Consider the following 18,106-nt stretch of genomic DNA (forward strand, 5'->3'; position numbering starts at 1 on the left):
TAGAAAATTGCCTGCGTTCAATAAATTTTTATCTGATTTGCTGGCTCAAATGCAACCAAGCAGCACAGCCCAGACAGTTTTCCTGAATTGACAAGGTAGTTGACTCTTTTCATAAATGTGCTTTAGAGCTTATTCTGCCAGCCTGCGATTAAGTGGGCTCGAGTCTCTTGAGGCTAGCCTACCACAGCTTGTCCGTTAAAGTTTTACTAAACTTTTGGTGTGTTGAAAGTTCAGGACTCTTGGAAAATCTTTATGGCCTCCGCTGTTTGGAAATTTCCTCCCTTAAATCCAGCAAACACGACCAAAAGGTTGTCTGAAGGCTCGTTAATTCTTGAAAGTCATTTATAATCCGTCCATTTAATAAATTTCCGTAGTTTTGCATCCGGTGAGCCTGGAGACAAAAGAACCCAGGTCATTATTCACATAACTCATGCATAGTGTCTGATAATACGCTTTTTAGCTGCAAGCTAAATTGAAGCCGAGAGAAACGCGCGATCAGCCGCGTTATAAATGGACCCAGAGGGAAAAATTGATGATAAATTCAGCGGGCTGCTATAGCTTTAGCGCAGCCAGCTCCGAGCTTTTGGTAAAAAGACCGCCCAGGCCGAAATGCTTCAGTGAAACTTCAAAGGGATGCCGCGCCGGGCGGGCACACGCGGAAAGGAACGTCGAGGCGTCAAATTAACGACGAAACGGAGACGGCGGCGGCGGCGGCAGCGACGCACGACAGACGTACAGTTTAGTGGGTGCAGAGGTCCGTCTGTGCTGTTTGTCGTTGAAGATGCTCCAACTGCATAGAAACATGCATCGGCCGCATCCAAAGAGGACCGTTGGGCCTCATTTTGAATATTGCACCCGTAACATGAACGCGTGGAAAGAAACAAAGAATGCATCTTATCTTTAACCCACAAAAGTTGCGCCCACCTTTAAACCGTACCGGATAGATGTTGAGCCGCTCATATAATCATATGTCATATGCGATGCAATGGCATCTCTGTTGCACGGCTGTAGAATGGCACGCTGGACTTTTGCCCCTGCATGTCGCCTAATGAGATTTGTATGCAAAACATGCAGAGACTCACGTGCGGCAGAAAATAAATATGATGATGAGAAAGCAGGTGGGCGCAGCCCACTCTGTGAAAACCATCATTATGGCCCGCTTCCGCGTGTTAAACGGGCTGTTTCTGCCGAATCAATTAATTCAATAATGACACGTTGAAGTGCCAAGGAATGATGCATTGCGCCTTCTCTCGAGTCTTGGCGGGGGCAGACGTCGACATCTCTGTCCAATTTAGCCGAGCGGGTGGTCAGAACAAACAGACAGTGGGCGCAGCAGTGACTGAGAGGACACCTCGCGATCAATCAGCCGCCAGTTTTGAGTTTCTAGGGGGACAATATATACATTGCCAATTGCAAGCATTCCAATGTTTCAACTGAAATGACCAGATCGACTTTCGAACTGCTGCACCAATCCTCTTGGACGTTTTTACGCTTCCTATTGATCCATCAGGGCGATTGAAACTATACACAAGATAATTCCCCTTAGCCGATCGATTCTCCACAGACCACAGTCCATATCTCTCTCAATCTCTGGGAGTATCCGGCGTCCTTCTCAGCTTCCTCTGCTCCCCATCTGTGATCTCCGCCGCTGCCCAGCCCTCCGGCAGTCGGCAGCAGCCGTCCCGCTCCCACTCCCAGCCCTCCGGGGATCCTATCCCTGTAATGCCACCGCTGCATGAACACCAACGGATCATGCACGAGCGTCCAGAGGCGTCTGCACGCGCGCCCTGTGCTTACCTACTGCTCGGAGGTGAGCCGGTGGATGGAATGGATGACCATCAGCACGTGTGGGCCATGTCTTCTGTGGCGTAACGCTATTAGTGGTACGTTTTTAATGCATGGTAAAAACAGAGAAGATTGATGGAGTGCATGTAATCAAACATTTAGAAATAGACACGAGACGGTATGAGTGATCTAGAAACTCATTTTCTTGTCTCGTTTATGGCAAATTAAAATTAATTTAAGCAAATAAACATGAGGTTTTACTATAAAAGTCCAAACTACCATGCAAGTGAATTTATCCTCGTAAGCAACCATTTTAAGCATTTTTTAATGCAACTTTTTTTATAAAGTAACGGTATGATCCAAGCTTTTATGAACGTGAAACAAGACATTTTATCTCCGAAATCACCTGACAGGATGCCTAGTATAATAGTTAATGGACATCATAATGGATTTAATGAACTTGTTCCCGGTAAGGCAAGCCAAATAGTGGAAGTTCCCATCGTGGTTCACCATATGACAGACGATAAAGATGTTGTCGTTTTGGCCGCAGTGGCCACCTGTCATGAAACTACCGTTAAAAAATAGGCGCAACGGTCATAAAACTGCTAAAACTACTTAACACATTCCTAAGCCGACATCAGGGCTGAGCAAAATGTCTGCTCAGAGCGCTAATCCGGCAAGTTGGGTAGCGGGAAGGATTTTGTCTGCAGAGCGATTCCGGAGTCTTATGCCAACTTCCCCGCTCCCAGTCTCTTCATTTGCTTACATTTTCGTTTTTATCATTGAACTAGTTCAATCAGGTATCATCGTGCTTACCAAAACTGCATAACTTTGTGTAAAATATTACCTAGCTAGACGATGACAAAATGGTCACACATGTACATATGCTCGCCTATTTATAAAGACGAAGCTTCCTCCATCACCCCCGCGTTTTAGTCAGGTTCCCACCTTCCATCGTATCTATAGTTCTTCCTGACCACATGATCTCATTGGAATCTGACACACCACATCACGGCAATGGTTTCCTTATGACCATGCCTTTACCAGCCCATGAACCACCTCTGCCCATCTAACACGCCATGGCGAGTGGCGCGCGAGCAAATCCGAGCGGCCGTGCCGCGAGCGGTGACGCACTTCCCGGGGCAGTCAGCGGTCAGCGCGAGCGTGCTGAAATGCCGGGAACATGCCGTCAGCGCCACTAATCAGCTCAGCGTGCCAGGTGGGCAGCTTGGTGGCGCATCAGCGCATCAGCGCGAGCAGGCTGAGACCGGCGCGAGGCGTCACTTCCCCCTCTGCTAATCTCACTGGATGGCAAGATTGCAGAGAACAAGAAGCGCTGGTTTGTTAGATAGATAGACATAAACTTGTCATGTTTTCGTTGTCAGTGTTGGCATTTTCCCTTAGTGTGGAATGGTTTTTCACGTTCATCAGGCAGTTGGCATACTCAACATCAAACCGATTTTAAATCCGACCAAGGTCGCATCCATCACAAACAGGCTGGGGAATTTGCCTTCCGGTACCAGTTCTGGCAACCGCAAGTACCTGGGAGATGTGCCGGTTTGCTTAGCTCAGCCGCGAGCACCGCTCACTAGCTAAGAGTGCGATTCCGTGTTCAGATCCAGCCGCAGTATCCTACATTCGAGAGTCAGTCATTATCATCGTCGCTTAGCTAAGAGCACCACCCCATTTGTATCAAAGAGCACCACGCTTCAGCCAAAGGCATCTGCTCTCTGGCTGAGAGCCACTTCTAATGCCCCAGGTTCTCTCCTTTATATTACCGTTATGTCGGCATCCTCTTCTTCAACATTGGCGTCCTAGCGCTTCCTCCACTTTAGGTATATGCCAGTGCTTCGTTACTCATAACTACCTTCACGTTTCAGATCTTCATGCACAAGTCTGCGATGCAGCTGCACGCTCGGGAGATGCACCGCAGCGAGGTGAAGCCGCACCAGTGCCAGCAGTGTCTCAAGTCGTTCTCCTCCAACCACCAGCTGGTGCAGCACATCCGCGTCCACACCGGAGAGAAGCCCTACAAGTGCTCCTACTGCGACCGGCGCTTCAAGCAGCTCAGCCACGTGCAGCAGCACACCCGGCTGCACACAGGTCAGTCTCGGCAACTCCAAGAGCGACCCTGGGCACACCCTGCGAAAACGCGTCAGTTTGTGTGTATCCCTTGCACTTTTGCTTGTTTGACTAGCACTTTCTGCGGAACAGGCCTAACAATTCGTCAACGGTTCTGCTTGAGGACGCAAAGACATGTGGCGTTTCCTTCCAATGCGGGTAATAAATGCAGGAGACTCTTCGACCCGCGCACCGTCCTTTCTTCAGATGATGAAGCATGCAAAAGTTACCAGCCGATGCGCTCATGTTATTTGTGACGCATGTTAACAGCATAATTCCGCTTCAGGCTCTTTCCCTATTGTTACTCATCAGTATCGATCGTGCTTAATTTCCTTAGAGATGGTGTCATGATCGTTGTTGGCAATAATCTACTAGACCAACAGCGGTTTCGATGGCTTTGCCCCTCAAAACATCCTGTCGGCTTCCGTTGTAATTTGGATGATATCCAACACTGCACGCTTATTTTTTCACCGTTTTATAGGAGTTCTTTGATCATCCCGTTGCCGCCGAAGAATGCCATATTTTCTGCTGCTCAAATGTAGTGTTCATTTTCCCACTTCTTTTTCCACTCTTTGGAGCGCGATTTCGTGTCGCGTTCTGTGAATCGCACCTGCCGCGCCACCTGACATCACCGCCGAGTCGTTAGCGGCCGTGTCAACTGATGAGTAGGAAACGTTCAGCCGGTCCCCGTCACTGGCACGGACGGCCAGGCGCCGCGGGTAGGAAGTGTCGACACTGGTATCCTTGTTCTAGTTGGGCAGCTTTCCTGGAGCCCGTTAATAGGCACCACAGATGGAATGCTACATATTTGGAGTGGAGAATGGGCATGAAAAGCCTGCCAACCGGCCTGCGATTTCCTTTGGAGTCGAGTGCGGCAGCGGTCGTCGAAAAATGTCGCTGCCCGATTGGACAATGGCGTCGCTCTATCTTTGCCACAGTTAAGTCGCACACACCCAAATGAATCAAGCCTCTGATCTGGCGACATTTTTCCCGAACAGCCAATAATGGAGACTGCACCATGGTGCACTGCGGAAAAAAATCCACCGCGACCGAGATGACGCGATTGTGTCCGGCTTTTGGTGGGCTCGGGGCATGCCACACCATGGATTAGTTTGCAAGGGCTCAGGCCTGACCGACCACCGATTGTATCTGCGCGGTCCCACGTTTTTCCAGCAACAGGAAAATTGTCCTCCGGTCCTTTTCGGTGGCCGCTGGTCATTTTTCCTGCTTATTGTTTGGCGGCCATCAAAGTGAGTCGCTGCACCGCGGCAAAGATTCCGTTTTGGACATGTGAGGTGACGCGAAACGGTCAGTCGCGCGCGGACCCGCTCCTCAGGTGAAAGTGATGCGCCACCCAACCGGGCCTGTAGTGCTGGCGTAAATCGACCAGCGCCACGGCCAGCGAAATTCAGCGTGGATCACACTAAATGGATTGTCATGATCGATCATTTGGTTATTTTTAAGAAAAACTTATATGTAATATAAGTTTTTGCTGTATATGCGGCTGCTTTTGATGTAAATAACTTGTTTGTCCTTCTTAGAGTATCAGGGAGTAAACAGCGATACACATCGAACTGGAATGCATAAATCTCCCGTAATACATAGGATTAAAATGGCCAGTCGAGTTTTAAGTAGGTTTACCTTGTTTCTATATGTTCGAATAAAAAGAACTGGTTACTAATTCCACGATCCACGTTTGACTGAATCCACTTGAAAGGAAATCATGTTAAGCATAGAGTGAAACAAGAAAAGAATCGAAAGTAATCGTAAACGCCCGTAACAGAGCGCTCAACATTTATCACGTTATCTTAGCTGAACGTGTCACCCTTTTCATGAGAAAGCGACGAAGAAAACAAAATGTTAACTGCACCCGAGAACGGTTATACAACCTAGCTCATCCTCCTTCCCTGAATGGACGTCGTTGCATGTGGTTTGAGCCACCCGAGATACGCTATAATTCATGGGTATTGGATATGCATGACCTGAAACGATTTTTCGCTCTACATTTCAGTTGAGATTTCGCGCGCCTCACCAAATCTAGGCTACTATTCCATGTTAGTGACAGTTGTTGGTGATTAGACACTGGTGTGAGATATTTTGTTTGTCACGATATTCGATAATAATATGCGACGTGACGCATAGACAAAAAGGCATGATAAATTGAGCAGTGGTATATGAACACCTTCATCACATTTTTAGCCGTTCAAGTTGTATAATCATGCTTCAGAAGACTATGTAGGACCTATCGTAGCCAAGGTACTCTATTTTGAATATATCCGTAGTCCGATCACCACTGATATTTGTGACCGATCTCGAAATGAAGACGCTTTGGTAGAAATAGTTCGGCAATAATATCTTCTTGATGACCCTCCAGAGTCGATATTGCTAGCGGGACCTGAAGTTTTGTTCCTCAGTATTCGACTCAGCCTTTCATGCATTTTTAATAAGTCCCCTCTCGCTTGGTTCTCTCATCATTCGACTTCCAAGCCCGCCGTCTTCATCAAAGATTCCTAATCTTATGAAAAGTTTCATCTTTTGCAGACAGTCGAGGCAAGCGTTTAATTCCACATCTTTCGTCTCTTTATAAACCGGGAATTTTCAACTAACCCCGTCGTTTTTCCGAAAATAAAACCTTCAGACGTTTTAATATTCGCCTAGGGACTCTCGAGAGCAGGTCGTTTCGCAAAGACGTCGTCCGGAATTTATTTGTGGATAAGTTTCACATCCCGCGCCTGCGGATGACAATGAGGCCTGCATCGCGCATCTGAAAAGAAACACCTCCCCATTGATGCCAACTTTTACGGCCGCCCCCCCCCCCCCCCCGCGGAGGAGCCCGTTGTTTGCATCGCGTCATATTCTCCCGCTGTGATTCCTGCTTCTGAACACGGGTAATAGGTAATAACCGTTCGGTAACTGCTCGCGTACGGTGGCTAATTTTCGTCCATAATTATCTTCTCGGTTCAAGATAATTACTAGCTAACTTCGGTTCGATCGGCATTTGAAATTGTCGCTGCAAAAAAAGTAAATTACAACTCTCGCATACGCTGCCACCGACAAGTGATGTGCGTAACTACTGCAATCGTTGTCCATAGTGCGTTATTACAGACTCTCGCAAGTCCTCTAGTGTCTACACCGATGTGAAAGCTAGGCCAGCGATGGCTATTTTGCTCCGTACTTATTCCACTTTCTGCATAGCGAGCATACTGTTGAGGGTACCTTTCATTCATACCAATTTTCCATCATTCGGTTAACATTATATGAGGATGAGTGAAGTGTAACGACACAGGGGCATTTCATAATGATCCAGTAATTAATACTGAAGCCTGCCAGTGCCAGTTTCAAAAGAAGTCGCGTGTTTGACCAGTATTTCCAACCCATAAAATGCTCGCATCGGTTCGTTCTAGCACGCCATCATTGAATAACCCTCTCCTTTTTAGCACACGACTCAGTAGCCACGTCATTAGCAAAGCAGGCTGAGACACAGTGGGGTAGCCGGGGCATGACACCAGTGTCACACGCGGCATGGAACAGTGGCCTGTTCTCTCATCAGAGCGGCGTCCCCGTCCTCGACCCCGATCATCGGTTCGGACGCACTCCCTTATCCTGTTGATAGCGAGTGACATGCCGTGCTGCCATAATTGCGCCGACATCGCGGTCCCAATTATAATCAACTCTACTAGCCGGTCTGGCATCGGACAACAGGAACGACAGACTCATGACGCCATGGAAGTTCCGATGCTGCTTCCGCCGCTGCTAGAGCCTCCTGTGCTACCAAACATTGGGACAGAGGTAAATTCGACGCGGAGGGTGTTGGTTGGACTGCCGCGCTGGGCCAGTGGCCGCAGTAAATACACATAGCCAGTGACCGCGGCTTGCGTGCCGTGCACGGCGGATTTTTGGCCGGCCCTCAGATCATATGGCTGTCGATATACGTGACGCCGGCTCACCGTCACCTGCAGACTTTATATTCGCCGATGATTTACTGTGGTCAAAGTCAGCGTTGTCACGAATTTATATCTGACAGCTACGGTCATAAAACGGCCGACGAGCGCAGCCGCCCGCCTCGGAATCCCGCCTCAACTGCGTGGGAAATTGGCGGAATGCTCGGGCCACACCACCGATCCGTGAGTGGCAGACGCGCGCGGAGGTAAGTCCGGGGCCCGACCACACCACCTCGGTCTGATGGATTTTTCATTCGTCGTAATGACATCATCAGGGCCAGCCCAGCTGAGATTCCTCCGCTGTGGTCGCATTCAAACTCGGCCTATCTGCACAGCAGGCAATGCAGTGTATCATTAACATTAGCATAATTCACCCAGTCGTTTGGAGATATTTGTACGGGAGCACCTGATCCCATTATGCCAACCGGCTCTCAATTCATTGGGCATTAATTTGCGTTGCTTGGCATCCATTTGCATGCGACAGTCGTTTTGTGGCCGACTCAGAGTTCGCAAAGAGCTATGCTATTTGGCTTTATTCAGCAGCCAGCTCGCTGTGTGGCGCCGCCCGGAAAAGATAGAGAAGATTAATCGTTATTTGTTCGCAGCGCCGCGACCGGGCACCTACCCCGTTTCTCCCATAGATTTTACCATTCCCACGACGGCGGCGCCGGGAGGCCGGCTGGCGATAAGGTCGCAACTCCCACCTTTCAGGCCGTATTGTGAGCCTTCCGGCAGCGGCTATTGATTCTGTGGCGATGGGGTAGAAGAACGGGTTACTTGTTTGAAGTTTCTTAATTGTTGCATCTTTTCAGCGGGCGGCCGAGTCACTTGTATGATCCTTTGATCGTTCATATGCAGATGATATTCATGCCACCTGACGCGGAGGTTTTTTTGTGCGCGCCACAGACGGGCTGAATGCGATGTCTGTTGTCGGGCTGTTCACGGAGGGATCAGTGACGCCGCTGCCGACAGTAGGTAGTGCCGACAGTAGCCCCGACAGTGCCGACAGTGCCGACAGTGGCGGCAGACAGGCCCAGTGGCCGCCGCGGGAGGAGGGTAGGGCCGCTCGGCCGGGCGGCGGGCACGCATGGTATCGGTCGGGTGGTGGGATTTAGAACGGTCACCGATCAGCGGGGAGAAGTAGACTCTAGTATTTCATATCAACTGGTATTGACATATCAACCAGCATATGACCGTTCCAATGATAAGTGGGACTAAACAAACCAAGCAAAATTGAAGAAAAAATCAGAAAAAAACTGTCGCTTATTAGTCAAATATCGGACAATTACACTGCCACCTCTTTTCACACCATTCTTGCCTGCGGATATCCAGCATAAGCCCTTGCCATCTACCCAATGAGCTACCGAACAGTTCCCGCTGGGATCAAAGTGCCGCGGTTTCTACCTCCCCTCCGTCCGGAGGGTCAGCTCGCGTGTCGGGGAGGCGGGAGGACGGCCCGGCGGCTCGCCCTTCTGATCTTGGATCTGATTGCCGTCGCGTGTGCCTCCTCTCGCTAAAAGGGGGACGGTCCTCTCCTCATCTCTTCACTGGAGAAGTGGACTACCGTTCGCCACAAGACTTTTTACCCTAAAACACATGAGAAATTCAAAGCTCTCGCCGCGAGGGAACTCTCGCCTTTAGGCGCGAGTGAGGATGCAATAACCAAAAGGCGGAACCACATCCTTGAGGTAAAGGAGCCAAATCGTGGTAGATCCCGGTCGGTATGTGACACTTACCATTCCCATAAAATTTTGCATTTCTCGATCTCACCTTGGCATAAATTCAACACCGATTCCGGCACGGCTTTTTATGTGCATGTATGCATATTACATCAAATGCCGCATTGTTCCGTATCCGATTCATAGATACCGATTTGAATTATAACAATGTGACTTCCCCGAGTATCTCGGTCGGTATCTGTCGTGTTTCACTCCCTCCCCGGGTGTCAGTGGCGTGCCGTTCTATTTTTGGCTGGAAGTGGATACCTCGCGGCTTCCTTATCACACGGTTTGAAGCACCTTCCTTGTCTTTCATGTTCCACTTCACTGATAGTGAACTGATGGAAAGGGAAGGGAGTGGGAACACCACTGCACGTGGTAGCCATATATGTAAACACACAAGGAACTATTCCAGATTTAATGAGCCTCACATTCATGACACGAGTCCAATGTATTCACAGAACGACTGATAATCGCGCAGATGCGCTGGTACGTAATGACCACTAAAGACGGAAAAACGCCGCTATTTATACACGATGAACATCCATGCACAACTACCTGTGATCTGTAATCTCGCATGGAAATACAATAAGCACGCTCGGTAGGCTACATACTTGATAGCGTGATACGGAGGCGAGGCTACAGTTGTGTGGTTTGGCTACCGAGAACTCACGTTAGCGCGGTTATGGCTGTCCTTACATATTTTTCTTCTTTATCCACCTGTCTGGTCAAAGTAAAAGTAATTGTGGTCATCATGGCAGCTGAAAAAATATATCCGGTATACCCATATGTAGTTAGATGTGTGCCAGAAAATCGAACGGCCACGCTTTTCTATAATTCCCACTTATTACCCTCAAGACCCCGACCGCCACGATCAAGAGCTCCATCTCTCGTGGGTCAAATAGCCGGTGGGGTGGCACTTCTCTGCCGCCGGGTACCGTCGCGTGCCGCTCGAGCTACCATCCGGCCCTGAGGGATACTTTTCAGAAAAGATACCTCACGAGACATGCTCCTCTCGCCAGTGGTGTAGTCACGGGAGACTCCCGTTTCTCGAGTCAGTTCCAGCCTGGGTAGGAAGGGATCTGTTCGGGTAAAGAGCAGTCGGCTCAGACAGCTCCCCTCCCCTGATCCTCGCTCGTATGTAGAGCAGTGGAGCGTGCGGTTGGCGCGCCGTGCCAGCGACCGGTTTGAGGCGTTCGTGAGGGCGCCGGTTGCCCCTGTCAGACTGAGCCCTCACGAACGGGTACATCAGCGGTAGGTAGCACGCCGTGGCGCCCAGACGCGCGGAACAATTGGACTAGCCCCTATCGGCCGGCCTCTGATGGGTAGATTGCTGGGAACGTGGAAGAAAGTAAACCCGAGAATTTCATGAGTCAGGGCTTATCGAATACCGGGACCTCAATAAACGCTATGCTTATTAGTCAGACATGAAACGGCGATGCCATATTGTCGTCGTGAGTGTCAGCAAAAGGATTTCTTTCCCGCTGACCTGCATTAATTGCGCACCAAGCATCACGCGAGCAAGCCGGTGGGATCATCTGTATCCTGTTTTTCCACGCACTAGCCTGATCATTTTTGGTGGATGAAATGTCCCTTCCCATTCGCACACTGTGTCGTGTGGTTGATACAATATAAATCCTGACTGCAAATTTGCAGAAGACTGCTACGCGCATGTGTCAATTTTATGCATCCCATGTCAACATCTTGGCCTGTAACCACTCAGCGCTCACTTTTACCTGCATACTGACCACTGATGATGCCTTTACGCGGAAACTGCGGATCCTGCGGTCAGTGCGGGTTTGTAGCTCGCTGCGAGCGGGGTCCGAGCGTCCGTCGATCCGTCTGTCGGTGCATGTCGGCAGACCGCGGTGACAGGCCTCGGCGGCCAGACGGTCGCTCAGGCACCGTGGGAACCCCGCCTAACGAGCTGCAGAGGGCCCGGAGTGGTCGCTTAGTCATGACGCCACGTCAGATCGGCGGCGCAGACATCAGATCGGCAGCACGGACATCAGCTGACGTTTGGGAGGCTCGATCACATCAGGTAGTGATGACTGCGATGAAGAGGTTATCGATAAACGTCTTCGGGCTTTGTCTGGAAATGTAATTTTAATCAAAGCAGGCAGATTCGATGATTGTGATGCCTACTGTGTAGTGGAAATGATAATCGATCGCTGGATACCGTTTCCTTTCCCAAGCACATCCTGCACATCTTCCAAAATTTTATAAGAAACAGAAAACGTAGTTTTTCATTTGTTTGATAATTCCAAGCTCACTCAATAAGCTTTAAAACATCCAAATTGCTTTCAATTCATCACCATCGCCATTCATTCGTTGTTTCGCGATAAACCAAAAAAGAAACGATTTGGTTAGTTGGACATCATTAAGTACAGCCTGCGCACCTTTATCTAATTAATATGGCCGGTCAACGTCCGGCCGCTTTGGCCTGTACAGCAGCGGCGACTCATCTCTGACAGTCCCATTGAACCCCACCGGACCCCGCCGAATCCCGTCAGAGCCCACCAGAGCCCACCAGCCGACCTGTCCCGGTGCTTCCCGGTGCCCAGCTGGTGCCCCGCACAAGACTATGCAAATCCCCACTAGATAAATGGCCCTACCATGCAAACGAGCTCCTCCTTTTCCCATAGGCGCGCCAAAAACAAAAGATACTATTTCGTATAATTTATTGCCGCTTGCATTCAGAGCCGTGCGGATTTTTTCGTCTGCGCCACGGCGATAAAAAGATTAATAGAAACAAAAAGAAGGATAAAAAATTAATGGAAGTGGAACGGACGGATCAGTTGATTTAATAATACTGGGTTGGGACGCCGCAGCCGACCTAACTGCCCGACCCGTCCTAAAATTAGGGCGCAGAGCGGTTGGCACCTTCTCCGAAAGAATTCGATTAGCCAATTATTGACAAGTGACGCGGCATGCGGCATTCATTGCGCGGCGCCCGCGGTGGCCTTGCTGTTTTTGTCGTCGGTAAGAGGCCTCAACCGTCTACTACTGAATACTGGGCAAGAAAAACGGCTCACATGATCTTATCGTGAGGATAGTGTTTCGCGCTGGAACGCTCCGACACAGGTGCCGCGTGGTGAGCGGAAATTTTTCCTCAAACGTTTAAATAGTTTAACCGTTTCTTTATGAAACGTAAGCTGCTCACAGTTCCGCATTTCGAAGGTGAATCCTCAGGGAAGGTGGTAAGAGGTTTGTACACTTGCGTTGGAACAACACCAATGCCGGCAGATCCCGGGATCCCCACCTGGTGCGCATTGTAGTCTCTCGCGAGCGATTGGTCCCACGAGAGTGTCACGGGGCGGTTTCTTTCCCTGGAATGTCCCTCTGTCGGCCGTGCCCCGTTATAAGAGCAGCGGAGCCGCGTCGGCCGGCCGGCCGGGTGTCCGATAAACGCGTCACTTCTCGTCATTGTGCGCCTGTTTACCTGGACGGTCCCATTACGGGCGGGGATTGGCGACGCTCGCACCAAAATGCCGCCGTGCGGGGATTGATGGCCTGCCATTGGTCGAGGGACGAGGACACTGTCTGGGGTAGGAGCGGACCAAGAGAAAGACAAGCTGGTAGGACGGGCCAGCAGGGCGGTCAGTTGGGCATAGGCCGCCCGGTCCTCCTGCGATGAAGGGTCAACTGTTCTTTTGTTGAAGAGTGTGAAATGTATCACTAACTTCAAAAGGCAGAGCGGCCAAAGCGCTAGCAAAACTAGAACAATTCCGCAGATTGGCCTGGGCAGTCGGCAAAAAAGCTAATCTGCTGATGGGAAAATGTTCCGTTTCTACCACTGATGAGAGATGGGTGGTAGTTGCGGTTTGTTCCACAGCAGTTTGGTGTCGGCACGGCGGCCTCTCCTTGTTCCGTGCAGCGTGAAAGCTGCGTTTAAATTATCTTCAGTTACTTGAGAAAGCTGTCGGATAATTAAGCAGCTTCTTTGAAAATCTCGACCTGGAGACTTGGGAAAAGTTCGGAAGTAATCATCGAGGGAATAGATCGGGCCCTTTGATCATGATCAGACACCGATGCACTATCACCGGGCGGCGAGGGTTCCATCTTTACCCCGATATTAGTTCAAGAACTGACTCAAAGTTCTCGTCACAGCGGCCGGCATCTTCAAACCGGAGAGCACTTCCACAGACCCCCAGTCGATAAGCTGTTCCCGACACGGTGTCGTCCACGACCGGACTGCTGTCGCCGTACGGGACGGATTACGGACCGTTTTTGAGCTGCCGTGGCCTCGTTCGGGCGTCAAACACGGCTCGCGGTAACTGCTGCCCACCTGAGTACACTGGAAAACCCAGAAGACAACACTGCGGCGTAATCACCCAAGGCGCGTGTATCCAGTAAACGCCTCCTCGGCGAGCGAGATGATGCCCAGTGACGCTGGTTCAGGAGCGAACTACCGAAAAGCCTAAATGGAATTTGCGTGTCTGTTGGACGATTTTTCCATGTATGACTGAGATCGCCGGCTAATTTGGCGAGATGTTCGTGATGGCTGTGCAACTGGCGGTGGCACGAACGGCTTCCAGCGCCGCGATCACGCCTGTTGAGGAACGTGAGATGTGATGTACGGGCGCCACTGGTTGGTGGTCAGATAGACGAGGGACGCCTATGCGCGGGGCAGGACTTGATCTAACGCGCCTTATTATCCTTATAGTTGAGGTAGATAATGAAAAGTTCACGTTGCTTTTGAATACCGAGATATATGAAGGTAAGCATCACTTTACACTCCTCGTTATTCTTTTCCTCCGTTTCATCTTGAGGAAGAGCAATTGACCCGTGCACTGAACTCATTCTGAGTGACGTTCGGGACTGCCTCGGACCGCGCTGTACCGGGGGTCTGATCGTTCCCACATCGTTGCCCGTTCCGTGAGCGATGATCCTGCCGATTGACTTTACTATCTGTCATTACCCGGTTACCTGTCTTACATCGCATGGCTCATGTGGATTATGTGGGGTTCGTGGAATTGAGGAAGTCAGGCAGAACTAAATGACAGCATGAGGTCCGCACCTTCGGGAGCATTTCCACACGCGAGCCTAACAGCAACGAAATGAGCAAAAAGGCTCTTAGCAGGACCCTACAGCTCCTAAAAAGACAGTTTCGTTGGCTGGGCCTCTTCTGAAGCTAATTCAATAACGCCCACACTTCTTTCTCCCGATGTAATTGAGCAGTTTGCAAGCTAATCCATCATCTATTACTGGTTAAACCCTCGATCACGTCACAACAATCTTGACCAGTAATCTGCCTTGTTTTCGCACACCATCTTCGCCTAACGACCCGGACAGCCGTTGTAGCGCGTCCTCCACCCATGCTGGCCCTGTAACCGTTGTCACCCAGCTCCCCTAACGCACGATCGGGCTGTAGCTCTGCGCGCGACCGGCCTGCGCGTCTGCTGTACCTCCGTGTCATCTCTGTCATCGACGTTCATCGCGGCGTCACGCGGTTGTCCTGTCTGTCAACACTGGAGACTAGAGGAGCAGCACACCACCCAATCTACACAATCGCGTGTAATTCCCGACCAGGAGTGGCCGCCGACAGCGTCCTCCGACTCTGCCCGCCGACCGCAGCCCTGCTCCTGGGGAGGGCAGAGTACGGCGGTGGTGACATGTCGAGATGGACATGTCACCAAGCCACAGTATCGGCTTCAGACCGACAGAACTGAGCCGACAGAGCTGGCGGCAGAACCGCTGATAAAGCCACCGGTGGCGGCTCATGGCACTCCGCTCTGACGGTGATTTTTCGAATCAGTGGCTCGTTGTTGGATTAGCTGAACCCCGCTGGCGATACCCCAGCGCGGTGCTTGGCCGGGGCTGCGTGACAACCAGAGGAAGGTGCCCGTCTGTCTAGCGGATCTGTCCCCTCCAGTCGGTCGTCGCTGAGCGATTCAGTCGTGTCGAACACGGGGATAATCCGGGAGTTTCCAATTCTCGCCGGAGTTGAGCTGCGACCTGTCTGGGAGAGGCGGTCTCCGCTGGCCTTGGATCAGCGCCACCACTGTCGCCGCTACCGAGCTCTTTGTTTTATGATCTGGCCATAAAAAGAATTGATCACGTTTGTGGTAAATATCCCAGAGCCTCCCGAAACTAGAAACAAAAATAGAACCTAAAAACAAAGCAATAAAAAGCAATAAATGCATAGTTTTGAATTCAAATCATCAGCCATATTCCTATTTAATCCCGATAGGCCATTCACCAAACGCTACTGCTTTCAAACGACCCATTCGGGACATATCTAACGTAAGCAAGGGCGTTTCTCCAAGTCTTGCTGACTGATGCTGGCTTTCCGGTTCCATGGTACAAGGCAAGCGTCAATCAGCAGAGTGCAATAAAACATGTTCTATTCGACGTGACCCTACTCAATCGGAATTCTGACGTTATTCAACTTTTGCCCCGCAGGTGAGCGACCGTACAAGTGCCACTACGCCGAGTGCGGTCGGGCCTTCATCCAGCTGTCGAACCTGCAACAGCACCTGCGGAACCACGACTCGCAGATCGAGCGCATGAAGAACCGGCCGTTCCACTGCCAGATCTGCGGCAAAGGCTTCGCCACCGAGAGCAGCCTGCGCACGCACACCACAAAGGTCAGTCAAAGGTCACAACACCACACCACGAAGGTCAGTCAAAGGTCACAGAACCACACCGCAAAGGTCAGTAACAGGTCACATGGACATTGGACAACGTATCTGTATCACAAAGAACGTGTACGATGATCGATATTCCAACGATATTCAGGTAATCTGAGCATAAAAAAGAAACAAGCGCTTGCTTAACAATCAGCATTTAATCTGTCTTCTTTTCAGCCGAGTAAGAAAAAAGTGAAGCCGAATCGGAATTGCTTGACCAAAATTGAACAACATTAACTCGCACATCTGACCTTGCTGGATTACAAAGCTTCAATTCAAGGTCACTACCAATGGGACACAATGTAGAGCACCAATCCCTGAGAACGACCCTGCAATTAAAAGCTCCTTCCCACCAGAGCCTTGATCAACTCCGCGAAACAATGAGTGGAATGCGCGCGCGCAAATTCCATCAGCGTTTTGTGTTCGTTTTGCGCTCGGATCCGGCCCATCCTTTGGCATTGGTGGGCCCGGAGACACGTGTATAACCGAGCTGAGCAGAGAAGAACATTGTGCAGAATCCCACGCAACTACTCTTTGTTTTCCTAATTGGACCGGGAGTCAGTGTCGAATTTCGTAAGGCAGTGTCGTAAGAGCATGCATTGATTGAGAGAATGCGAGGGAACTCTGTTCGCTGAATTCCTAGGGACGATTATGTAATGCTCAACATGATGCTTTTATTTCTAATTAATTCACTAGATAGGGCTTTTAGTAACCTCGTAACATAGAGCAAGGAGACAAACGAGTGATTAGGGTCCTTTGTTATATTCGCGTGTATTCAATGCATTGCAGTAATGGTCATGCATGCAGTGTCATTTCCAAACCATGATGTCCAGCGAGCACAATGTTCTAGTACTAGTAAATTAAAAAGTAAATAATACTAGTAAATTAAAAACACGTTGAAGCAGCATAGGTACGCTGCTTCTGGTATCCATTGTTTAAAGCCTACGAATGGATCATGGACAAAGAAACTAAAGAAAGCATTGTCGCTCCAACTCTCCTTTTTTGTTTGAATTTTCACTTATGTTGCAATAATAGCGCGATCAGAAAAATAAACACGTAAATTGTTCAGCATGTAGATACAAACGTAACTTGTGTACGACATATAGTACGTGCGTACCATATAGCCTCATGCGAACGAAAAATGTTACCTCTCATTTATAGGCACCATTGCGGAAGGCCGCCATTGATCACTCGTAGAAGGGCTGTGTACTGTTTTACCAGCTTCCATAGAATCAATACGAGGGTCTGGTTTATCTATTGAGTTGAAAATACCACAAAGCACATATATAATCGAAATATTTTGCGACTTCTTCAACCGCAATTTAGGTATCCAGACGTTGTATTCAATACTCTCTTCTCGAAAGAGCGGAAAACAACGATCATGTCCACCTATCGGTGTATTTCATCGACAAAGAACTACAACAGCTAAATGGTAATAAAATGTTGCAATTGCATTCCCAGCTGTTCGATTCATGGGAAAGACTCGCACTAAGGGCTTGAAGCCGGTCATTTGACGCGCTCTGGCGCAGGGAAGACAGCTGTGGCGCGGGAGATACGATCGCGCAATATGAATGAAGACGGCATGCGCAGCCGAGAAGGGTTGACCAATGCTCGCTAAATGCACGAGTTGCGGCGATATAAACACAGAGGAGAGTCCGCCAATATCCGAGCGGGTAACACTGCAGCCACTTCCCTAATTGGTCTCTGGAAACGGAGGCTGGTAATCATTAGTTGACGATAACCATACTTCAGTGTCCCACCATTCGAACCTGGCCGCTTGAACCTCTTAATGATTGTTGTAAATCAACTGTTCCATTTACTTCTCCACCAATTATAAGTTGAGTGAAATTGGCATCTGAATGATGCGGGACCGCTGGTCGGATGGTGCTCGGGTGAGTGTGTCGCTAAG

General features: G+C 49.8%; 1 protein-coding gene across 3 annotated transcripts in view; it reads left to right on the plus strand.

The window, feature by feature from the left end:
* Window positions 1–18,106, plus strand: part of LOC122388001 (zinc finger protein 384-like) — a 78,787-nt gene that overhangs the window by 53,789 nt on the left and 6,892 nt on the right. For all 3 annotated transcript variants that reach the window (XM_043378731.1, XM_043378730.1, XM_043378732.1), the window contains 2 exons: window positions 3,666–3,888; window positions 15,971–16,155. In XM_043378731.1, the coding sequence (XP_043234666.1) occupies window positions 3,666–3,888; window positions 15,971–16,155 (408 nt within the window). The remainder of the gene's footprint in view (window positions 1–3,665; window positions 3,889–15,970; window positions 16,156–18,106) is intronic.

This window comes from Amphibalanus amphitrite, unplaced genomic scaffold, assembly GCF_019059575.1.
Source record: "Amphibalanus amphitrite isolate SeventyFive unplaced genomic scaffold, NRLGWU_Aamphi_draft 000305F_arrow, whole genome shotgun sequence".
Lineage (NCBI taxonomy): Eukaryota > Metazoa > Arthropoda > Thecostraca > Balanomorpha > Balanidae > Amphibalanus > Amphibalanus amphitrite.